This window comes from Pomacea canaliculata, linkage group LG12 (assembly GCF_003073045.1).
Source record: "Pomacea canaliculata isolate SZHN2017 linkage group LG12, ASM307304v1, whole genome shotgun sequence".
NCBI classification, from domain to species: domain Eukaryota; kingdom Metazoa; phylum Mollusca; class Gastropoda; order Architaenioglossa; family Ampullariidae; genus Pomacea; species Pomacea canaliculata.
Genome location: NC_037601.1, coordinates 12216964 through 12235078, shown reverse-complemented (window position 1 = coordinate 12235078; position 18115 = coordinate 12216964). Strand labels below are relative to the sequence as shown.

General features: G+C 38.4%; 4 protein-coding genes across 8 annotated transcripts in view; 1 reads left to right on the top strand and 3 right to left on the bottom strand.

Annotated features, from left to right (window-relative positions):
* The window catches only part of LOC112577016 (acanthoscurrin-1-like), a 162409-nt gene extending 152257 nt beyond the window's left edge, over positions 1–10152 (top strand). The window contains exons 1-3 of one of the 3 annotated variants that reach the window (XM_025259932.1): positions 8793–8882; positions 9487–9886; positions 10062–10152. In XM_025259932.1, coding sequence (XP_025115717.1) covers positions 9494–9856 — 363 coding nt within the window. In that variant the 5' untranslated portion in view covers positions 8793–8882; positions 9487–9493 and the 3' untranslated portion in view covers positions 9857–9886; positions 10062–10152. Of the gene's footprint in view, positions 1–8792; positions 8883–9486; positions 9891–10061 lie in introns of those variants that run through there. The other 2 variants (XM_025259933.1, XM_025259934.1) reach the window with 2 other exon arrangements.
* Positions 3125–5063, bottom strand: LOC112577015 (acanthoscurrin-2-like). The gene is made up of 3 exons (XM_025259931.1): positions 4953–5063; positions 3418–3820; positions 3125–3219 (listed from the first exon to the last, which is right to left on the bottom strand). Exon 2 carries the CDS (start codon positions 3811–3813, stop codon positions 3448–3450), a length of 366 nt encoding a protein of 121 aa, XP_025115716.1. The 5' UTR covers positions 3814–3820; positions 4953–5063; the 3' UTR covers positions 3125–3219; positions 3418–3447.
* Positions 5651–16470, bottom strand: LOC112577014 (acanthoscurrin-1-like). 3 transcript variants are annotated; one of them, XM_025259928.1, is made up of 3 exons: positions 6709–6819; positions 5922–6331; positions 5651–5749 (listed from the first exon to the last, which is right to left on the bottom strand). In XM_025259928.1, the coding sequence occupies exon 2, from the start codon at positions 6322–6324 to the stop codon at positions 5956–5958; it is 369 nt and encodes a 122-aa protein (XP_025115713.1). In that variant the 5' UTR covers positions 6325–6331; positions 6709–6819; the 3' UTR covers positions 5651–5749; positions 5922–5955. The 3 variants fall into 3 exon arrangements, with proteins under 3 accessions (XP_025115713.1, XP_025115715.1, XP_025115712.1); XM_025259930.1 differs by lacking the exon at positions 6709–6819 and adding an exon at positions 16413–16470 and having other exon boundaries at positions 5665–5749; positions 5926–6331; XM_025259927.1 differs by having other exon boundaries at positions 5665–5749; positions 5926–6331.
* Positions 15640–16505, bottom strand: LOC112577367 (acanthoscurrin-1-like). The gene is made up of 2 exons (XM_025260427.1): positions 16481–16505; positions 15640–15908 (listed from the first exon to the last, which is right to left on the bottom strand). Exons 1-2 carry the CDS (start codon positions 16503–16505, stop codon positions 15640–15642), a joined length of 294 nt encoding a protein of 97 aa, XP_025116212.1.
* Between the last annotated feature and the right edge of the window lie 1610 nt (positions 16506–18115).

Here is an 18115-nt window from a genome sequence, read left to right as displayed (position 1 = left end):
GCTGCGACTCACGGACAGTATAATGAAATGGCAACTGACCAGCAGGTGAATATTTGTCTGCAATTTAATTAAATACTATTGTCAAGATTTCTATACAATTTGACACTTTTGGAAATTTTTACTTCCCGTCATTTGCGGGGTTAGCAGCGCTTTTGTTGTGGATACAAGTAGTCGATGCGAGGGTTTTAAAAGCTACTAAATGAGCGAAACTTCGTGAAATTTTATTCTTTTAATCAACTGTTCTCGTCTCACATGACATACCGTTTCCCAATCATAGTCATACCATCTAAATAATTTGTAGCAGTTGTGCCTATTCCGGTGGAGACTGAATCCGACTTATACAAGTTCCAAAACACACGAATACAAAAGCAAAAGCACACACCATCGTAAACTCTTATTAAAGGAAAAATTGTTCACATAGACACGATAAAACAGTCACACATACAAGCAAAAATGGGCACACAAGCAAATTATTACACCATTTAAATAAAAATCAGAGTAATACCGAAAAAATAACCGGAATGTGGGACTGCAAAACTTTCAATTCCTTCCCTTCGTTCTTTGCATTGGTTGACCTTTTGTGTTAACATTCAGGACAAGTCAGTGCTGTGGTGTAGCTTTTTGATTATCTTTTCCCTGCTTCTCTACGCCTAATAAGGAAAAGGTCACTCTCGTTAGACTCTTTATGTCCCTAAAGCACTACCGTATAGTCCTGGCTACTGAATGATGAAGCAAAGCAGGGTAACTCTCTTCTCTTTTATGAAGATGCTCAGTTTTGGGGAGTCGGGGATGACAATGAACGACTTTCACATTCTTGCCTTCTAAAACTCTTTTTTAAGTAACGGTTGCCCCCATTCCGTTTCTTTCTGGTTTCTACGCCTTTGCAAAAGCAGTAAATGCAAACCATTTGCTGTTACTGATCCATTTCCCCCTCTCTCTCTTTTTTGTTTTTTTTTTTTTTTTTTTTTGATTAGTAAAAAATCCTTTTGGTTTTTTAATTGATTTTAACCCACTTGTCATTGTCCTACAGGTCTGTAATGTTTACTTGTTAATCAACTCCGTTGACAGTACGATACTAAATTATTTTCAGCAGCCCACAAGTAGAATTTTCTTTTTAATTTAATTTTGTGTAAGCCGAAGCAGGGGAGATAAGTGACTCCTCCTCTGCGACTAATAAAACTATAGGTTATCTCCCCTAGTTCAGCCTCTAAGAAGGAAATAAAGTCACACAAAGTAAAATGGAAAAATGGATCACAAAATTCAAACCAAAATAGTTCCTTAAATGTGCGTGTGTGTTTGCTGTTAAAGTTCCTGTGCGTGTGACACTGTCCGACTGCTGGTCAACTTAGAAATGTATTATAAGTATTATTCAAATAGTTTCTCTCCACGTTTGTGTGCGCCCCGTGCTACACGCGTGATGTTCACCCAGGTGTCAAGAACTTGAAAGCGTGTATACACATTATGCTGTGCGTCAGTCAGCCAGATAGGTGGATGCGAAATTAACAACCATCATGAAAATATATTTTACCCTTTTCAGTGCATTTAAAAAATTGTTGAATTGTTTCGTTTTTTGTTTTGTTTGTTTTGTTTTGTTTTTTTTTTGTTTTTTTGTTTTTTGGGCGGGAGGGGGTAGAGGCTTGTCTGTGTGTGTGTGTGTGGTTTTTTTTTTGTTTTTGTTTTTTTTTTTGCTAATTGTGTTTACTTTCATTAGCGTCTATCTTTATGCTTTTTTCATGTCGTGGATACTGACCTAGCTTTGCTGTCAAACGCTGAGTGAATGGACCCATATGAGCGTGATTCTACCTTGTTTAATTTTGAACTTCATCATCATCTTCACAGTCAACAAAAGCAAACATTATGTGAGTCCCCCCCTATCACATTTTATCTTAAAGACGTTTTGTGATTGACTATGAGAAAAATTTCAGAACCAGATCTTTATTTCAACATTAGTCTAATACGTTTCTTTAAAGAGCAAAACAATAATAAAGTTATAATGATATATTGTAAAAATTATTATTATTATTTATAAGTATTATAATGGGGAAAAAAAACAAAAATAAGGAACCACAGAAAAAACCTAACTAAGCGAGTGTGTGTGTGTTCGTGCCAGCTGTGTGAGCGGTTGCGAACGAGTATCCGGTGACGCTTGTGGCAATCCGCGACATCCTTCATCAGTTTGATGGACTGAATGTGACTCCTTTGATCATAAAAATGTCTTGTGTTAACAGGTTATGCAATAAACACTGCAATAAACTGAGTTCTCGTTATATGCGCAGAGTCAAATCCTTGAAGCAGCCTTTGACTTTAGCTTAAGGCAAACAGTCGACAAATTAATCAGGAAACCTGACTCATGGTGGGGACTAGCTTGTAGAAAAGAGACAGTTCCTAAACACGAACGAGTGTATGGTGATGTGTTGGGAAGAAGGTAAAGTTGTTTATGCTAAGTATGGGACAAACGGATAAAACTTCAAAAAAGAAAAGTGCTGTAAGTAAAGGGCATATTGACTGTTTCCTCATCTGTAGGAGGTTTCATAACACCAAAGAAGTAGATGGCTGATGTACCGATGACACATAGAAAATTAATACATTTCAAGCCTCAATTTCGCTGTTGTAGATCATTTTCAAGCCAGTGAGCTGATTTCTGCAGCTGTGTATAGCATTTTCTTACTACGTTACCAGTTTCTTCTCTTTTACAAAGCTGATGGGATAAAGTGTGACAAATAGAAACTGGACCATGTCTTCTCTCATAACACATGTCAACAACAGACAACACTGTTACTCAGTCAAATGCTAGAGTAGTTAGTTGCTTCAGACACACTTGTAGAAAACGTGTTTGTTCTTTTCAGCTTTTTATCCCAATTGGATGATGATAGTTTATAGCGTTGATGAAAGAGTAGGCTGAAAATTGTGAAAATGAGTTCATGGGTTGTAAGAGTGGGTTTATAGAAAAGTGTGTGTTTGTTTGCGCATAAGTGCGTGTTTGTGTAAGCGCGTGCGCGAATTATATTTTGTATGTGATGAGATGTGTTATGGACACAAGTATTGCTGTCATGTTTTTATTTTTAGTGTAAAAACAGAACATGCCAGTTACGAGTTTCCTTTTATAGAAAAAAACTATGACACATTTAATCGTTGATAAACAGATTTATTGCTTCAAATCTGTGTACATAGCCTCGATATTGTTGTTTTTACGTTTTGAAATTGGTAAACTCATCTTCTCTGAAAAAGAAAACAAAATTTAATATTAATTTATTAATACGATCAAAAACAAAACACCACATTTCACAAATCTTAATTATTTTTTCACAAATCTTAATTTTTTTCCCACACAGTCATTGTCACATTTATATCTACTTTCGTAAAAATTACTTTAGGATGTGTGACTTCAGTTCACTTTACAAAATCTCAAGCACCTACTGGATGTCAGCGACTTGAATTCTTCATTTCTTAGTAGACGTATTTCTTGTAGTACGGGAATCCTCTGTAGAAACCACCTCCTATACCACCGAGGCCGATGCCACCAATACCAATGCCACCGAGGCCGATGCCTCCGATGCCTCCGAGGCCGATACCACCAATACCAATGCCTCCGAGGCCAATGCCACCTAAGCCTCCGATGCCAATTCCTTTGACACCGTACAGACCGCCAAAGCCGCCCAGACCGCCCAGACCACCAAGACCTCCAATGCCACCAATGCCACCAATGCCACCAATGCCGTAGCCGTATCCACCAAAGCCGTAGCCTGGGGAAATAAAGCCAGCTTGGCTGACAGCCACGAGGGCACAAAGAAGAACGACGACCACAGCCTTCATCTTAGGTCTGGAGACAACCGAAAAATAAACTGCACATTAGTTTCAAATTTTCGAAGGACAAGCAGACGACTGACACACTCATGGTCACATATTCTGCTTTAAAAGCAGATAAAGCGTTAGACAAGACAATAAAATAAAAAAATGCTGAAGCTTTTAGATTTTAGATATATTGAACAATTAAACCCCTCACCATCTTTCATACCATGACCATCATTTTCATTGAAATCACTGTCATGGACAACGTGATTTAACAGTTCATTTAGGACCTTCCACGACGAAATGAGTCTTAAGTCGCCCGGAGCATTTTCGTGCTAGAGGCCCCGAAAGGTGATAGGGGACAGTTATGTGCAGTATGACTTTTCTTTAAAAATGGATTTCTTGGTTATTAAACTATCAGGAAAATACACTGCTATTTTGAAATAAAAGTTAGAAATTGACTTAAAATACATTTCAATCGAGGTACCCTACTGTGATCCGGACCGATTTCTGCAGAAAAATTACGAAATTCAAACGCTGTTTCGCTACTGTTTCCCTGTCATAACTCCATCGTGTTATACCTTTGCCTGAAAGCCCGGGGTCTGCTCAAGTTCTTTAAAGAACGATTCAAATAATAACAAATCAAAAGATTTGTCTCCAAAAGTTAAGGAGTAAACAAGTTTGGTCGGCCATCTCGACGCTAGTCTTTGAGCCCGCTTTTCTCGAGATGGCCGCCACCGTACTTTCACACATTTTAAACGTTTATAACTTATTCAATTTTAAAACTAGAAAAACCAACTTTTGTATCAAAATGACGTTCAAGAACTCTACTTTTAAAAAATGCATGCAATTAGGCAAATCTCAGATTTCCGACTTAAGATTCAATTCCTCGTGAAGAGATACATTTTGCTGCTTCTCTCACTGAGAAAGTGTTTTACGTATGGAAAACCACTCAATATTATTTCTGATGATTGACACTGCATTTTTACTTTGATCTTGTGCTGGTGTTGCTAAACTAGAGTGCATGTACGTTTTAATAGTTCCAAATAAGTTGTAACAATGATTAATTAGTAACAGAAATCTGCATAACCAGGCAAAACTTCTTCGTCGTCGTTTTTCTCGTTATCTAATTACTAGCAGATTTGTTCGCTTGAAAGCCTTACCTTGTAAGAGATGATGTCTACCAGCTGCTGGATGGCAAGCCTCACTCGTTGTCTCAAGCTCACCTCACAGCCGCTTATATAAGGCTTCGCCAGTAGCCTCAAGGGTCTGAGATCATCGTTTGCCATGACATTAGACTTTTTGGTTTTTAAACCATAAAACATCACTGTGATGTATTTAAGTTGCTGCAGTCATCCATTCCCCCATTTAAAATTGCCAACTTCAAGATTAAGGCGAAAATAAATGTCAGACCTTAAGTTTGCAATCACAAGATAAGCAAACTCTCTGGTGCTTAGAAATAGAAAACGGAAGTCTTCCGTCATAACTCATGGCAACAACAGACAACACTGTTACTCAGTCAAATGCCGAGTAGATAAATGTTGCTTCAGACACACTTGTAGAAAACGTGTTTGCTCACCCCAGCTTTTTATCACAAGACGATGATATTAGTTTATAGCCTTGATGAAATAATAAGCTGGAAATTGTGAATCAAGTTCAAGCGTGGGTTTATAGAAAAGTGTGTGTCTGTTTACACATAAGTGTGTGTCTGCTTGTGTGTGTGTGTGTGCGTGCGCGCGTACGCTGTTTGTATTTTGTATGTGAAAAGACGTGCTATGGACACAAGTATTCCTGTCATGTTTTTATTTTTAGTGTACTTTCTCAACATACCAGTTACGCGTTTCTTTTTCTAGAAAAAAACTATGACACGTTCAATCGTTGCTTCAAATATTTATTGCTTTAAGGCTGTGTACATAGCCTCGAATTTGCTGTTGTTATGATTTCAAATTGGTAAACTCCTCTGAAAAGGAAAATAAAACTAAATATTACTTTATTAATAGAATCCAAAGCAAAAAAAATGCATTTCACACATCTTAATTTTTTTTTCACACTGCCAGTGTCACACGTCAATCTACTTCCGTAAATATTAATTTGAGACGAGAGTTAAGTACGCTTTAAAAACTCTCAAGCACCTACTGCACGTCAGCGACTTCAAGTCTTCATTTCTTAGTAGACGTATTTCTTGTAGTACGGGAATCCTCTGTAGAAACCTCCTCCGATACCACCGAGGCCGAGGCCACCGATGCCGCCAAGGCCGCCAAGGCCGATGCCACCGATGCCGCCAATGCCGCCAAGGCCGATGCCACCGATGCCAATGCCGCCGAGGCCGATGCCACCTAAGCCTCCGATGCCAATTCCTTTGACACCGTACAGACCGCCAAAGCCGCCCAGACCACCCAGACCACCAAGACCTCCAAAGCCACCAATGCCACCAATGCCGTAGCCGTATCCACCAAAGCCGTAGCCTGGGGAAATAAAACCAGCTTCACTGACAGCCACGAGGACACACAGAGCAACGACGACGACAGCCTTCATCTTAGATCTGGAGACAACAAAAAAAAAAGTTGCAAATTAGTTTCAAATTTTCGAAGGACAAGCAGACGACTGACACACTCATGGTCACATTTTCTGCTTTAAACGTAGATAAAGTGTTAGACAAGACAATAAAATACAAATTATGGTATCGTTTATATGTAGATGTTTTTGTAATATCGAACAAATAAAACTATCACCATCCTTTCTACTAAGACCATCATTTTCATTGAAATCACTGTCATGGACAACGTTGTGTAACGGCTTTTGATGAAGTAGGAAATAAGAAATTAAGCAAAAGGCCAAACCAGGTATAACTAAATGTTCTACGTGGTCGTTTTCCTAGTTATCTAATTACTAGCAAATTTGTTCGCTTGAAAGGCTTACCTTGTATGAGATGATGTCTACCAGCTGCTGGATGGCAAGCCTCACTCGTAGTCTCAAGCTCACCTCACAGCCGCTTATATAATGCTTCGCCATTAGCCCCAAGGCTTTGCGATCATCTTTCGTCAGGACATCAGACTTTTCGGTTTTTAAACCATAAAACATCTTCGTGATATATTTAAGTTGCTGCAGTCATCCATTCCCACATTTAAAATTGCCAACTTTAAGCTTTAGGCGAAAATAAATGTCAGGCCGTAAGTTTGCAATCACAAGACAAGCAAACTTTTTTATTTTATTATTCAAAGTTTTTGATTCCGGACTCCTGGCCTCTCTAAACGTTACGAAATGGAAAATTTTATCTTCTACAACAAGCATTTTAAAAAAAATTATTAACTTCCATGAGATTTCAATGGTAATTTGTGTGATCGTGTATGTGTGTGTGTCTATGTGTGTGCGCGTGCATGTGTGAGTACATGTGTGTATCTCTATGTCTGTGCAAAGAGATTGAGTGAGACATCGGACAAATCGGACAACAAATTTTACATAGCAGCATGGTTAGGTGTTAATGAAAGATTCTGAATACAATTATAACATCCAGCTTGTGTGTGTTCTTACAAACGAGAGAGAGAGAGAAGAAAAACTATGCAATTTACATCTATGAAGAAGAAATGTTTGAAAGTTATTGCCTAAATATTAGCGATCTGTCATTTTTTTCTCGTGTTTTTCTGAAAGTGTGTGTGCGAGTGGATGGTTAATTTAATGATGCTTGCCACGGCTCATGTCATCAAAAATTAAAGCTCTGACATTTAATTTTCTCCAAAGTTTTATATTTAAATTTCTAGTTTAAAGCTGATAGATTGTTTCTACCGTAGTTAGCCATTCTCACAGTCAAAACTTCTTGCTTCAAATTTTAGACAAAAATAAATGTCAGAGCTTTAACTTTCGATGACATGAACCGTGGCAAGTATCATTGACTTAATCACCCACTCGCGCACACAGTTTCAAAAAAGAACGAGTAAAACCGCTGACCAACTCTTCCTCATACACACGATATTCTATACACGATCAATTAAAGGTTATCTTAATTTATTATAGCGCAATATGGTATTGCTTGTACTACTAAATTAGGAAACAGACACATTTTGTGGTTTTGAACTTTAGGTTAACTTTTACTTGTATTCGAAAGCCCCGAAGTTAAAGACAACCGTTAGATGAAATGGAAAGTAAACCTCCACTAAAAGTAAAACCTTGTGGCCAGACACAAATATCCACCTGCAGAAACATGGAGGGAGGGAGAGGCTGGAGGCATAGTTTTGGGTGATGTTTGCTTTGTGTACTGTGCTTAGCAACAAACCTGACTATTAGAAATAAAACTTAGCTTTTTAAATGATATTAAAACTGTTACATGTGGCTTCTTCTTCAAAATGACAGAGCAATAATATTCAGTCAGTAACTTTCAAACCTTTCTTCTTCAAAGACGTAAATTGCATAGTTTTTCTTCTTTCTCTCTCTCTCTTGTAAACATACGTACACTAGCTGGCATTTTATAATTGTATTCAGAGTTTATAATTAACACCTAACCATGATGCTGTTTCAAATATCTTTCCAATCTATTTGCCTTTACGAGTAACTTTGACTAGTTTCGTCTTCTTTGAGATAATTAAATTAACTATATTTACGCTTCGTCTCACTCTCTTGCACAGACGTGGAGGTATACATAGACACACAATCACACAAGTTACTATTCAAATCTCATGTAATTTTATAACTGTAAAAAAATAATTCTTGTAGAAGATAAAACTTTCCATTTCGTAGTGTTTTGAGAGACCAAGAGTTAAGAATCGAAAACTTACAAAATCATCTTGATTGCATATAGCATAACCAAGTATTGCTTGAATAATAATATAAAAAGTTTGCCTGTCATGTGATTGTAAACTTAAGGTCTGACATTTATTTTCGCCTGAATCGTTATGTGGGCAATCTTGACTATGAGAATGGATGACTACAGCAGCTGAAATACATCACAATGATGTTTTATGGTTTAAAAACCAAAATGTCTAATGTCCTGACAAACCTTGAGGCTACTGGCGAAGCCTTATATAAGCGGCTGTGAGGTGAGCTTGAGACAACGAGTGAGGCTTGCCATCCAGCAGTTGGTAGACATCATCTCTTACAAGGTAAGGCTTTTGCTTGGTTTGGCTGTTTGCTTAATTTCTACTTTCGTACTTTATCAAAAGCCGAGCATACTTGTGTGTCTACTTTTGTGTTGCTGGTATTATGTTTTAATCTCAAATTTCTGTTACTATTTATTCATTGTCAAAACTTATTTGCAACTATGAAAACGTACATGTACTCGTGTTTATCAACGCCAGCACAAGATCATAGTCTGCCTACACTAAGCTTAAATATATCTTTATATCTATATTTAATTGTTGCTATTTTTAAGACTGTGTAAGCACCTCGTTCAAAGGTAGTGCTAATCATCAGAAATAATATTAAGTAATATTTCACAGTGAGAGAACACAGAAAATGGACTGTTACTTCACATTGTCCATGAAAGTGGTTAAATGAAAATGATGTTTGAGGTAGAGAGGATGACGAGGGCTTTATTTGTTAGATATATCAAAAATCTACATATAAACTTTACCATATTTTTCATTTTATTGTCTTGTCTAACGCTTTAAGTACTTTTAAACAAAATATGTGAACATCAATGTGTCGTCTGCTTGTCCTTTCTAATTTTGAAACTAATTTTCAGTTTATTTTTTTGGTTGTCTCCAGACCTAAGATGAAGGCTGTCGTCGTCGTTCTTCTTTGTGCCCTGGTGGCTGTCAGCCAAGCTGGCTTTATTTCCCCAGGCTACGGCTTTGGTGGATACGGCTACGGCATTGGTGGCATTGGTGGCTTTGGAGGTCTTGGTGGTCTGGGCGGCTTTGGCGGTCTGTACGGTGTCAAAGGAATTGGCATCGGAGGCTTGGGTGGCATCGGCCTCGGCGGCCTCGGCGGCATCGGTCTCGGTGGCATTGGCCTCGGTGGCATTGGCATCGGTGGCATCGGCCTCGGCGGCATTGGCCTCGGCGGCATTGGCATCGGTGGTGTAGGAGGAGGTTTCTACAGAGGATTCCCTTACTACAAGAAATACGTCTACTAAGAAATGAAGAATTCAAGTCGTTGACGTCCAGTAGGTGCTTGAGAATTTTTAAAGCGTACTTAACGTACACGTCCTAAAGATATATTTAGATACAGGTGTGACATTGGAAGTGTTAAAAATACCAAAATTAAGGTTTGGTCAAATGCGTTTTTTGTGTTTTGGATTGTGTTAATAAATTAATATTTAGTTTTGTTTTCTTTTTCAGAGGAGAGGAGTTTACCCATTTGAAATCGTGAAAACAACAATGTCATGGCTACGTACACAGCTTTGAAGCAATAAATCTATTAATAAACGATTAAATGTGTCATAGTTTTTTCTATAGAAGGAACGTGTAACTGGCATGTTGAGAAAGTACCCTAAAAATAAAAAGATGACGGCAGTACTTGTGTCCAGAGCACATCTTATCACATAAAAAAAACAAATCTCACGGACACACACACACATAAGCAGACACACACATAAGTGCAAACGGACAAACACTTTTCTATAAAAACACGCTTGAATTCATGAACTCAAGCACACAGTTTCACAATTTCCAGCTTAATCTTCCTGCAAGGCTATAAACTAATATCATCGTCTTATGATAAAAAGCTGAGGTGAACACAAACGTTTTCTACAAGTGTGTCTGAAGCAACATTAAACTACTCGGCATTTGACTGAATAACAGTGTTGTCTGTTGTTGCCATGAGTTATGAGAGAAGACATAGTCTAATCAATCCCGTTTTCTAACTCTAAGCACTAGAGAGTTCTGTACATTCTGGAGTTTACAAAGAATAAATACAGGAGAGTCACACTTCAATCCAGTCAGGCACTTACACATCAGACTCTAAAGTGATAGTGTTCAGTCATATGCGCAGCCTCTCGTCCGCTACTCAAGGCCTTCACGTATAAGAAAAAATATTATAAAACTGTAAAGAAATCACGCACTCACCCACGCGGCTTGTGAAGTGTCATGTGGTCACCTACTCACATCTCACATAGACCATGGTGGGCACCAACCGGTTACTAAACTTACACCAGCCCCATGGATTTCCACTGGCTCCTGTTGGTCACTCCTGGCTGCTGTGTCCACTAACAGTACCCGCCTTCCAGTCCACCCCTAGCTTGCTGTCACTCCTGCACTCAAGCAGACGACGCGTGACGTAACATGGGCATGACGTCAGGCGTTGCTATAGTCAGCGATAAAACACCTCGACCTTTCCCCTGCGAACCGGATAAAAATAGCCTAGAGGATGACGTCAAACGTCGTCTGCTGTAAGCTGACTTTCTATTTCCGGCGCGTCCCAAGCACTGAAAGGCAGGCACAGAAACATGGCTGACACGCGAGAAAGGATGCGAGTTAGGTTTGAAGAACATACCTCCATGTTGACGCTTTTTTGTTCATAGATAAATGGTTGGTATTATTTTAAATTGAAATCGTGTAACGTGTGTTACTGGCTCCTCTCTATGACTAGAGTATTGTGACACAAGCTTGTTAACACATCAACATCCTGCTACTGTTTGTTGCCTCTGCGACTTGACTGTCTTTTGTATTTCCTCCTCATTGTTGTTTTTCTTTATCTTTCTATATGTACAACATACTGACCTAGTTGTGTGACAGGGGGCAAGCACATGTTGCTCTGTGAGGATGATTTGTGGCTTTCGTATTTATATTATTATTTTATAATACTTATAAATAATAATATATTCTTACAATATATCTTTATAACTTTATTATTGTTTTGTTCGTACCCTTTAAATCCGGAGTATAACCCACATTTTAAAAACATTTTACAAGAGTATTCCGTTTTTCATCCTTGCACAGAGTTCATGTTTTGTTTATGGTGATACTACATACGGGTAGCTAATTTACTAAACTCGGGTAAGTAGCAGCCCGGAACAACATGATTTTTACACATAAGCCAAGTCACTTTACTATATAGTGGCAGTCGGTTTTTTTTAAAAACAATTTCCATCCATTTTTAAAAATAATTTTTGAATAAATCTGTTAGTTGTACCTAAGGCTAAGCACAAGCAATGCTTTCATAATTAATGAGGTGACTTGATCAAGCAAAAGACAGAAAGGTTTATAGGAGTGCCATTAAATATGACACTATACGTCTTTATGTCTGCAAGAGCTACCTGCACTACGACTTATTGATGCATGTGTACTTTAAATATGAAAAAATAATCTCTAGACATTGACGTTTAGAACACTATGGTTAGTAGTATCGTTAGTTGGAAATCATTGTATTCACTGGGTTTGCTGATTGACTGCATCTTTAAGTCACGTGACTTATCCTTTGCACGTTCGTACACTAACGTACTGCGATACACTTGCAATACTAGTCCAGTGAGTTTAGTAATGAAAACTCTTCTTGAAAATAGCAAGCCCTAAAGTGGGGAACTATTTGGACTATGAGGTGATTGATATTCCTTCATAAAAATAAATGTCGAGGACGAAGCACTAAATTAACGATATTTAAGCCATATTCACAACTACTGTCAGTCCAGAAATGCACTATCTGCAAAGCAGAACAGAAAATGATGGTATGGTAAGAATTACGATAAAGAGATAAACATTGCTTGATTTTCCTTTTCCTTTCCTATTCTCTCCGAACTTTACTTGTGAAAGCAGATAACGGGAATGTTTATATCACAACTTTTATGTTTACCTACTGGACGTGCGTGACTTCTTCTCGCCATTGGGTCTAACTTGGAAAGTATAAGATAGAAATTGTTTTTCCCCTTTAATTTAACTTTAAAATGTTTAATTATAATTTATTCTTCTTTAGGTATAATTTATTGTCTGTTCAAAATTTTGTGTTTGCTTGTGTCTCAAAATTGACCAGATAATCACAGTCGGCTTCATCTACATGCTGACAGATTTGTTTGATTCAAATCATTACCAATGTCTACCAATAGCTCGATGGTAGGCCTCACTCGTAATTTGAAGCTCACCTGATAGGTGCTTATATACATGTATGACTTTCAGAATTTCTGCCAGAGTATTCAATCATAAAATGTCAAAATTATAGATTCGCTGGTCCCTTGCCATAAAATGTCATCGCTGTATATTTAAATTTCTAGTTTAAAGCTGATAGATTGTTTCTACCGTAGTTAGCCATTCTCACAAAACCCTGGCAGAAAGTCATACATGTATATTAGCACCTGTCAGGTGAGCTTCACATTGCGAGTGAGAAGATCTAAAAAAAAAGGCTGTCATCGTTGTTGTTTTGTTCTTGTGGCTATCAGCCATCCTGGCTTAACAATAAGATTAATAATAATAATAATGACGATAATAATAATAAATGCAAAAATTATAATGCCAATACTTACACCCCTAAGGAGTATGCTCTTATTACTTAAGAACAACAACGAAACATGTAAAACTTACAAGGGTCATGAAAACAAAAATGACATGAAGTATAAAATAAGAACCAACAGGACTAACGAAGACTAAAGTCAAATACAGAAAACACAGAGATTCCAAATAACAGGAACAAGAACAGAGAGTAAAATGATATTTATCTATACAGGATACGGTGATGATGAATGCGGTAACAGTATCCTTGGTCATGGCGGTTTGGGCGGCTGTGTCGTCATCGGTGGTTTGGTGCTATAGGAGATGATTTTGATATAGGATTACCATATTCCAAGAAATACATCTACTAGTAAGTAATTAGGAGTCTGCAGAATTTAGACTTTTATCATTTTGATGCGCAGGTAGACACAAATTTGAATAAAGCGGAAGCTTCGTTGTGCTTAGGAAGAAGCCAACCTTTACTAGTTTGTCCACCAAATCACACGAAGATGGGAGAAACCAGCATCACCTTTTCGTCTTCCGTTAGGAATCTGAGATTAATTGACAATGCAGACATGAACTTTGCTAAACAAGTCACAGCTGTCTGTCAGTCTGTCTATTGTGGTAGACAATTTACAGCTGTCTGTCATTCTATTTATAATGATAGACAAGTTACAGCTGTCTATCAGTCTGTCTATTATGAACTACACAACATCAGCCCCATCCTTCACATTCTGTCCACGCGCTACCATTACTCCTGTCTGTGTGTTTGTTTTATCCACACTTGATTACTGCAACTCCTTGCTTGCTGGCTGCCCTGTATACCTTCTTCACAAACTGCAGAAAGTACAGAACTCTGCTGCACGTCTGGTGCTTAGAGCAGGACACGTGACCACGCCACCCCGCTCCTTCGTTTTCTACACTGGCTTCCCATCTGTTCTGGCATCCGGTACAAACTGTCCGTGATGTGTTTTAATGTCTTTGCTGGCACCTGCCATGATTATTTATCTGAACTGCTCTGCCCTTACATCCCAGCTAGACAACTCCTCTCGTCGTCTGATGATCGTCTCCTTACTCTTCCTGTCACCAAAACAACAACATATGGCCACAGGACTTTTCATTATTGTGCAGCCAAACCATTGAACTCTCTCTCTTTCCATATCCTCACCTACCCACTATTGAATCCTTTACACGTGCACTGAAAACACACCTCTTCCATAAACATTCCTCCTAACAACCTTTCTCATACTGTTAGTCCTTTTCACACCCTTCCTTTTTGCAATATCATGTTACTCTCAGCTCTTGTTCTTGTTATTTGGTTACTCTTTGTGTTTTTCACATTTGATTTTATCTTTTGTTTAGCACGGTTGTTGGTTCTTTTTGTAGCTCATGTGTTATTTGATTGTCTTCCTGTCCCTCGTATGCTGTCCGTGTTTCGTTCTTTTTCTTAAGCGCTAAGAGCATACTTCTTATGATTGTATGCCTTGTACAAAATTTTTATTTTATAATTATTACTTGGTTTTGTGTGTGTGTATGTGTTTGTTATTTTTTTAACCGTTTATTTCGTCTTTGTTTCGGTGTACTTTTATCAAAGGTTCGACAGGTACTTCGTGTCCCACCTCTGGCTGAGCGATTGTTTGCGTGTTCGTGCCGACTGTGTGAGCGGCTGCCAGTGTGCATCCGGTGAAAGCTTGTGGCGATCGCGACATCCTTCATCAGTTTTAATGTGGCTCCTTTGATCATAAAGATGTCTTATGTTAACAGGTTTATGCAATAAACTGCAATAAACTGAGTTTTCTTTCCATGTGCAAAGTTGCCTCTTTGAAGCAACCTTCGACTTTAGTTTCAGGCAAACAGTCGACAAATTAATCAAGAAACCTGACACATCATGGTCTCGACTAGCTTTTAGAAAAGAGACAGTTGCAAAACAGAAATGAGTGTATGGTGATGTGCTGGGAAGGAGAGAAAGTAGTTTATGCAAAGTATGGGACATACTGATGCAGCTTCAAAAAAGAAAAGTACTTATACAGCTGTAAGTAAAGGGCATACTGACTGTTTCCTCATCTGCAGGAGGTTTCTTAACATCAAAGAAGAAGATGCCTGAGGAAGACAAATATTGGTGTCATTTTTTCATTTTTAGTCTACGATCACAACATGCCAGTTTCGAGTTTTTTAATTAAAAAAACAATGACACATTTATTCGTTGGTTAATAGATTTATTGTTTCAAGGCTGTTCACGTTGCATCGAAATTGCAGTTTTTACGACTTCAAATGGGTGACCTCTTCTTCCCTGTAAAATAAAACAAAACTAAATATTAATTGATTGATACGATTAAAAGCAAAAATCAGCATGTTACAACTCTTAATTTTGGTTTATTTCACACTCCAATGTCACACTTATTTCTTCTTCCGTAAATATTACTTAGGACGTGTGCGTTAAGTACGCTTTAAAAAAATCTCAAGCACCTACTGGACGTCAAAAACTTGAATTCTTCATTTCTTAGTAGACGTATTTCTTGTAGTACGGGAATCCCCTGTAGAAACCTCCTCCTATACCACCTAGGCCGATGCCACCGATGCCAATGCCCCCGAGGCCGATGCCACCGAGGCCGATGCCGCCGAGGCCAATGCCGCCGAGGCCGATGCCGCCGATGCCAATTCCTCGGACACCGTACAGACCGCCAAAGCCGCCGAGACCACCAAGACCTCCAAGACCTCCAAAGCCACCAATGCCACCAATGCCGTAGCCGTATCCACCAAAGCCGTAGCCTGGGGAAATAAAGCCAGCTTGGCTGACAGCCACCAGGGCACAAAGAAGAACGACGACAGCCTCATCTTAGGTCTGGAGACAACCGAAAAATAAACTGAAAATTAGTTTCAAAATTAGAAAGGACAAACATTCTAATGATTGACACTGCCTTTGAACGTGGTCCTAATCAAGTATTTTAATTAATAAAAAAATATTTAGATGTAAGTTCAGTGTAGGCAGAGAGCTTGATTTTGTGCTGGCGATGATAAACACGAGTGTGTGTACGTTTTAATAGTTCCAAATAAGTTGTGGCGATGATTAAATAGTAATAGAGATCTGAGATTACAACATTACCACACACACAAAATCACACACACACACACACACACAAATATACACGGCCTTTGATAAAGTAGGAAAGTAGAAATTAAGCTAACAGCAAAACCAGGCAAAGCTCAATCTTCTTTGTCGTCGTTTTCCTCGTTATCTAATTACTGGAAGATTTGTTTGCTTGAAAACCTTACCTTGTAAGAGATGATGTCTACCAGCTGCTGGATGGCAAGCCTCACTCGTTGTCTCAAGCTCACCTCACAGCCGTTTATATAAGGCTTCGCCATTAGCCTCAAGGTTTGTCAGGACATTAGACTTTTTGCTCTTTAAACCATAAAACATGATTGTGATGTATTTCAGCTGCTGCAGTCATCCATTCTCACAGTCAAAATTGTCCACAGAAAGCTTTAGCCGAAAATAAATGTCAGACCTTAAGTTTAAAAACACAAGACAAGTCAACGTTTTATGTTAATATTCAAATCAATATTTGGTTATGCTTTACGCATATCATTTACCGATGATTTTGTTAGTGTGCGACAAATTGTTATGGCAGCCTTAAAGGTGCTACAGGAAAAGAGATTTTATTACATAGGTTTCAGAACTGCAACTAAATACAATTTCTAGAAAATAAAACACAAAGTCACAGATGTTCGATATGTAAAGTAACAAATAATTAAAGCGCATTGGAGTTTACACAATTACGTACAGACACAAATAAGACAGGCGGAGATTTAAAAAAAGAGGAAATTTAAAGAAAATTAAAAGGTTCGATGGCCATGAATCTTTACTGCATGTGGCAGACAGGACAGCAGAAACTGAAGTATCTTTTGAACTTTAAATCTGACTTTAGTAGGTGTTACGAGCTTCAAACGTGTAGTTTCACCTGCGAGTGGAAACAACCAGGAGAGGGGCGATCCATCACCTGCAGCTTTAATTACCAAACGATGATGTTTTATGGGTAAAGAGCAAGAAGTCTCATATTCTGACAAATGACCGAGGAAAATGCTCCGGGCTACGAGCCAAGCCTTATATACTCGATGTTCGGGTTGCCTTCAGACACCGTGCCAGGCTTATCACCGCCAAGTCGGAGGACACAAACTTCTAGAAGGTAAGAATTTCATGCATAGAAATCTGTATTTTGAGTGTGGCTGACGACGATAACGATGATGAACACTGTGTAAACGTTTATAAAATGATTATAAGTGTTATCGGGGATGTACGGGTAAGGCGTTGGTGGTCATGGCTGAATCTGAGGAATCGTTTTGCTAAGCTCTCATACATGTATTGCATTTCATCAATGGCAGTAGTTATGAATAGGACTTGTTTACCGTAGTTTAGTTTGTTTCCTGTAATTAACTTAATATTTAATTTTGCTTGTTTTGCAGAGAAACTTTACAGAGCTTCAATACTGACAACAACGAATGCAAGACTACAGAGTCTGAAAGTAGTAAAGCTGACTATTACAAAACCTCAGTTGTCATAGTTTCTATTGAAATATTCAGACCATGTGACTGGTTCGGCATAGAATGTCACGGACGCCGTCTCACACATGAGCAACACACACACACTCAGCGTCCGTGCAAGTTCTTTCAACACAGAAAACAACGATTGCCCGAGGCTGCCCACATGATGTTATTAAGTGTTCGAATGGTTCAGGACTTCGCAGATTACAAAACACACATACATAAATAATAGCTCGCCTCAACACAATACTCTATCAGCGACACACAGGTAACGATACATACAATGTTTACAATCTTGGGCCTTCCCCGAACAATCCCACTTAGTCAAATAACTCTTAATCTTAATCTCAACTCTTAATCTCAACATCATCTATATATGGAAAACACACGCCTCACACAGTTCTGTTCGTCAACAAAAAGTTCCAATTCTATTA

Excerpts from the sequence above, each read along its gene's own strand:
- LOC112577367 (XM_025260427.1), bottom strand. The coding sequence starts at position 16,505 with ATGGCGAAGCCTTATATAAACGGCT. Across the intron at positions 15,909-16,480 it reads GAAGCCTTATATAAACGGCT|GCTACGGCTTTGGTGGATAC; the intron begins GTGAGGTGAGCT and ends TTATTTCCCCAG.
- LOC112577014 (XM_025259930.1), bottom strand. The coding sequence starts at position 6,324 with ATGAAGGCTGTCGTCGTCGTTGCTCTGTGTGTCCTCGTGGCTGTCAGT.
- LOC112577015 (XM_025259931.1), bottom strand. The coding sequence starts at position 3,813 with ATGAAGGCTGTGGTCGTCGTTCTTCTTTGTGCCCTCGTGGCTGTCAGC.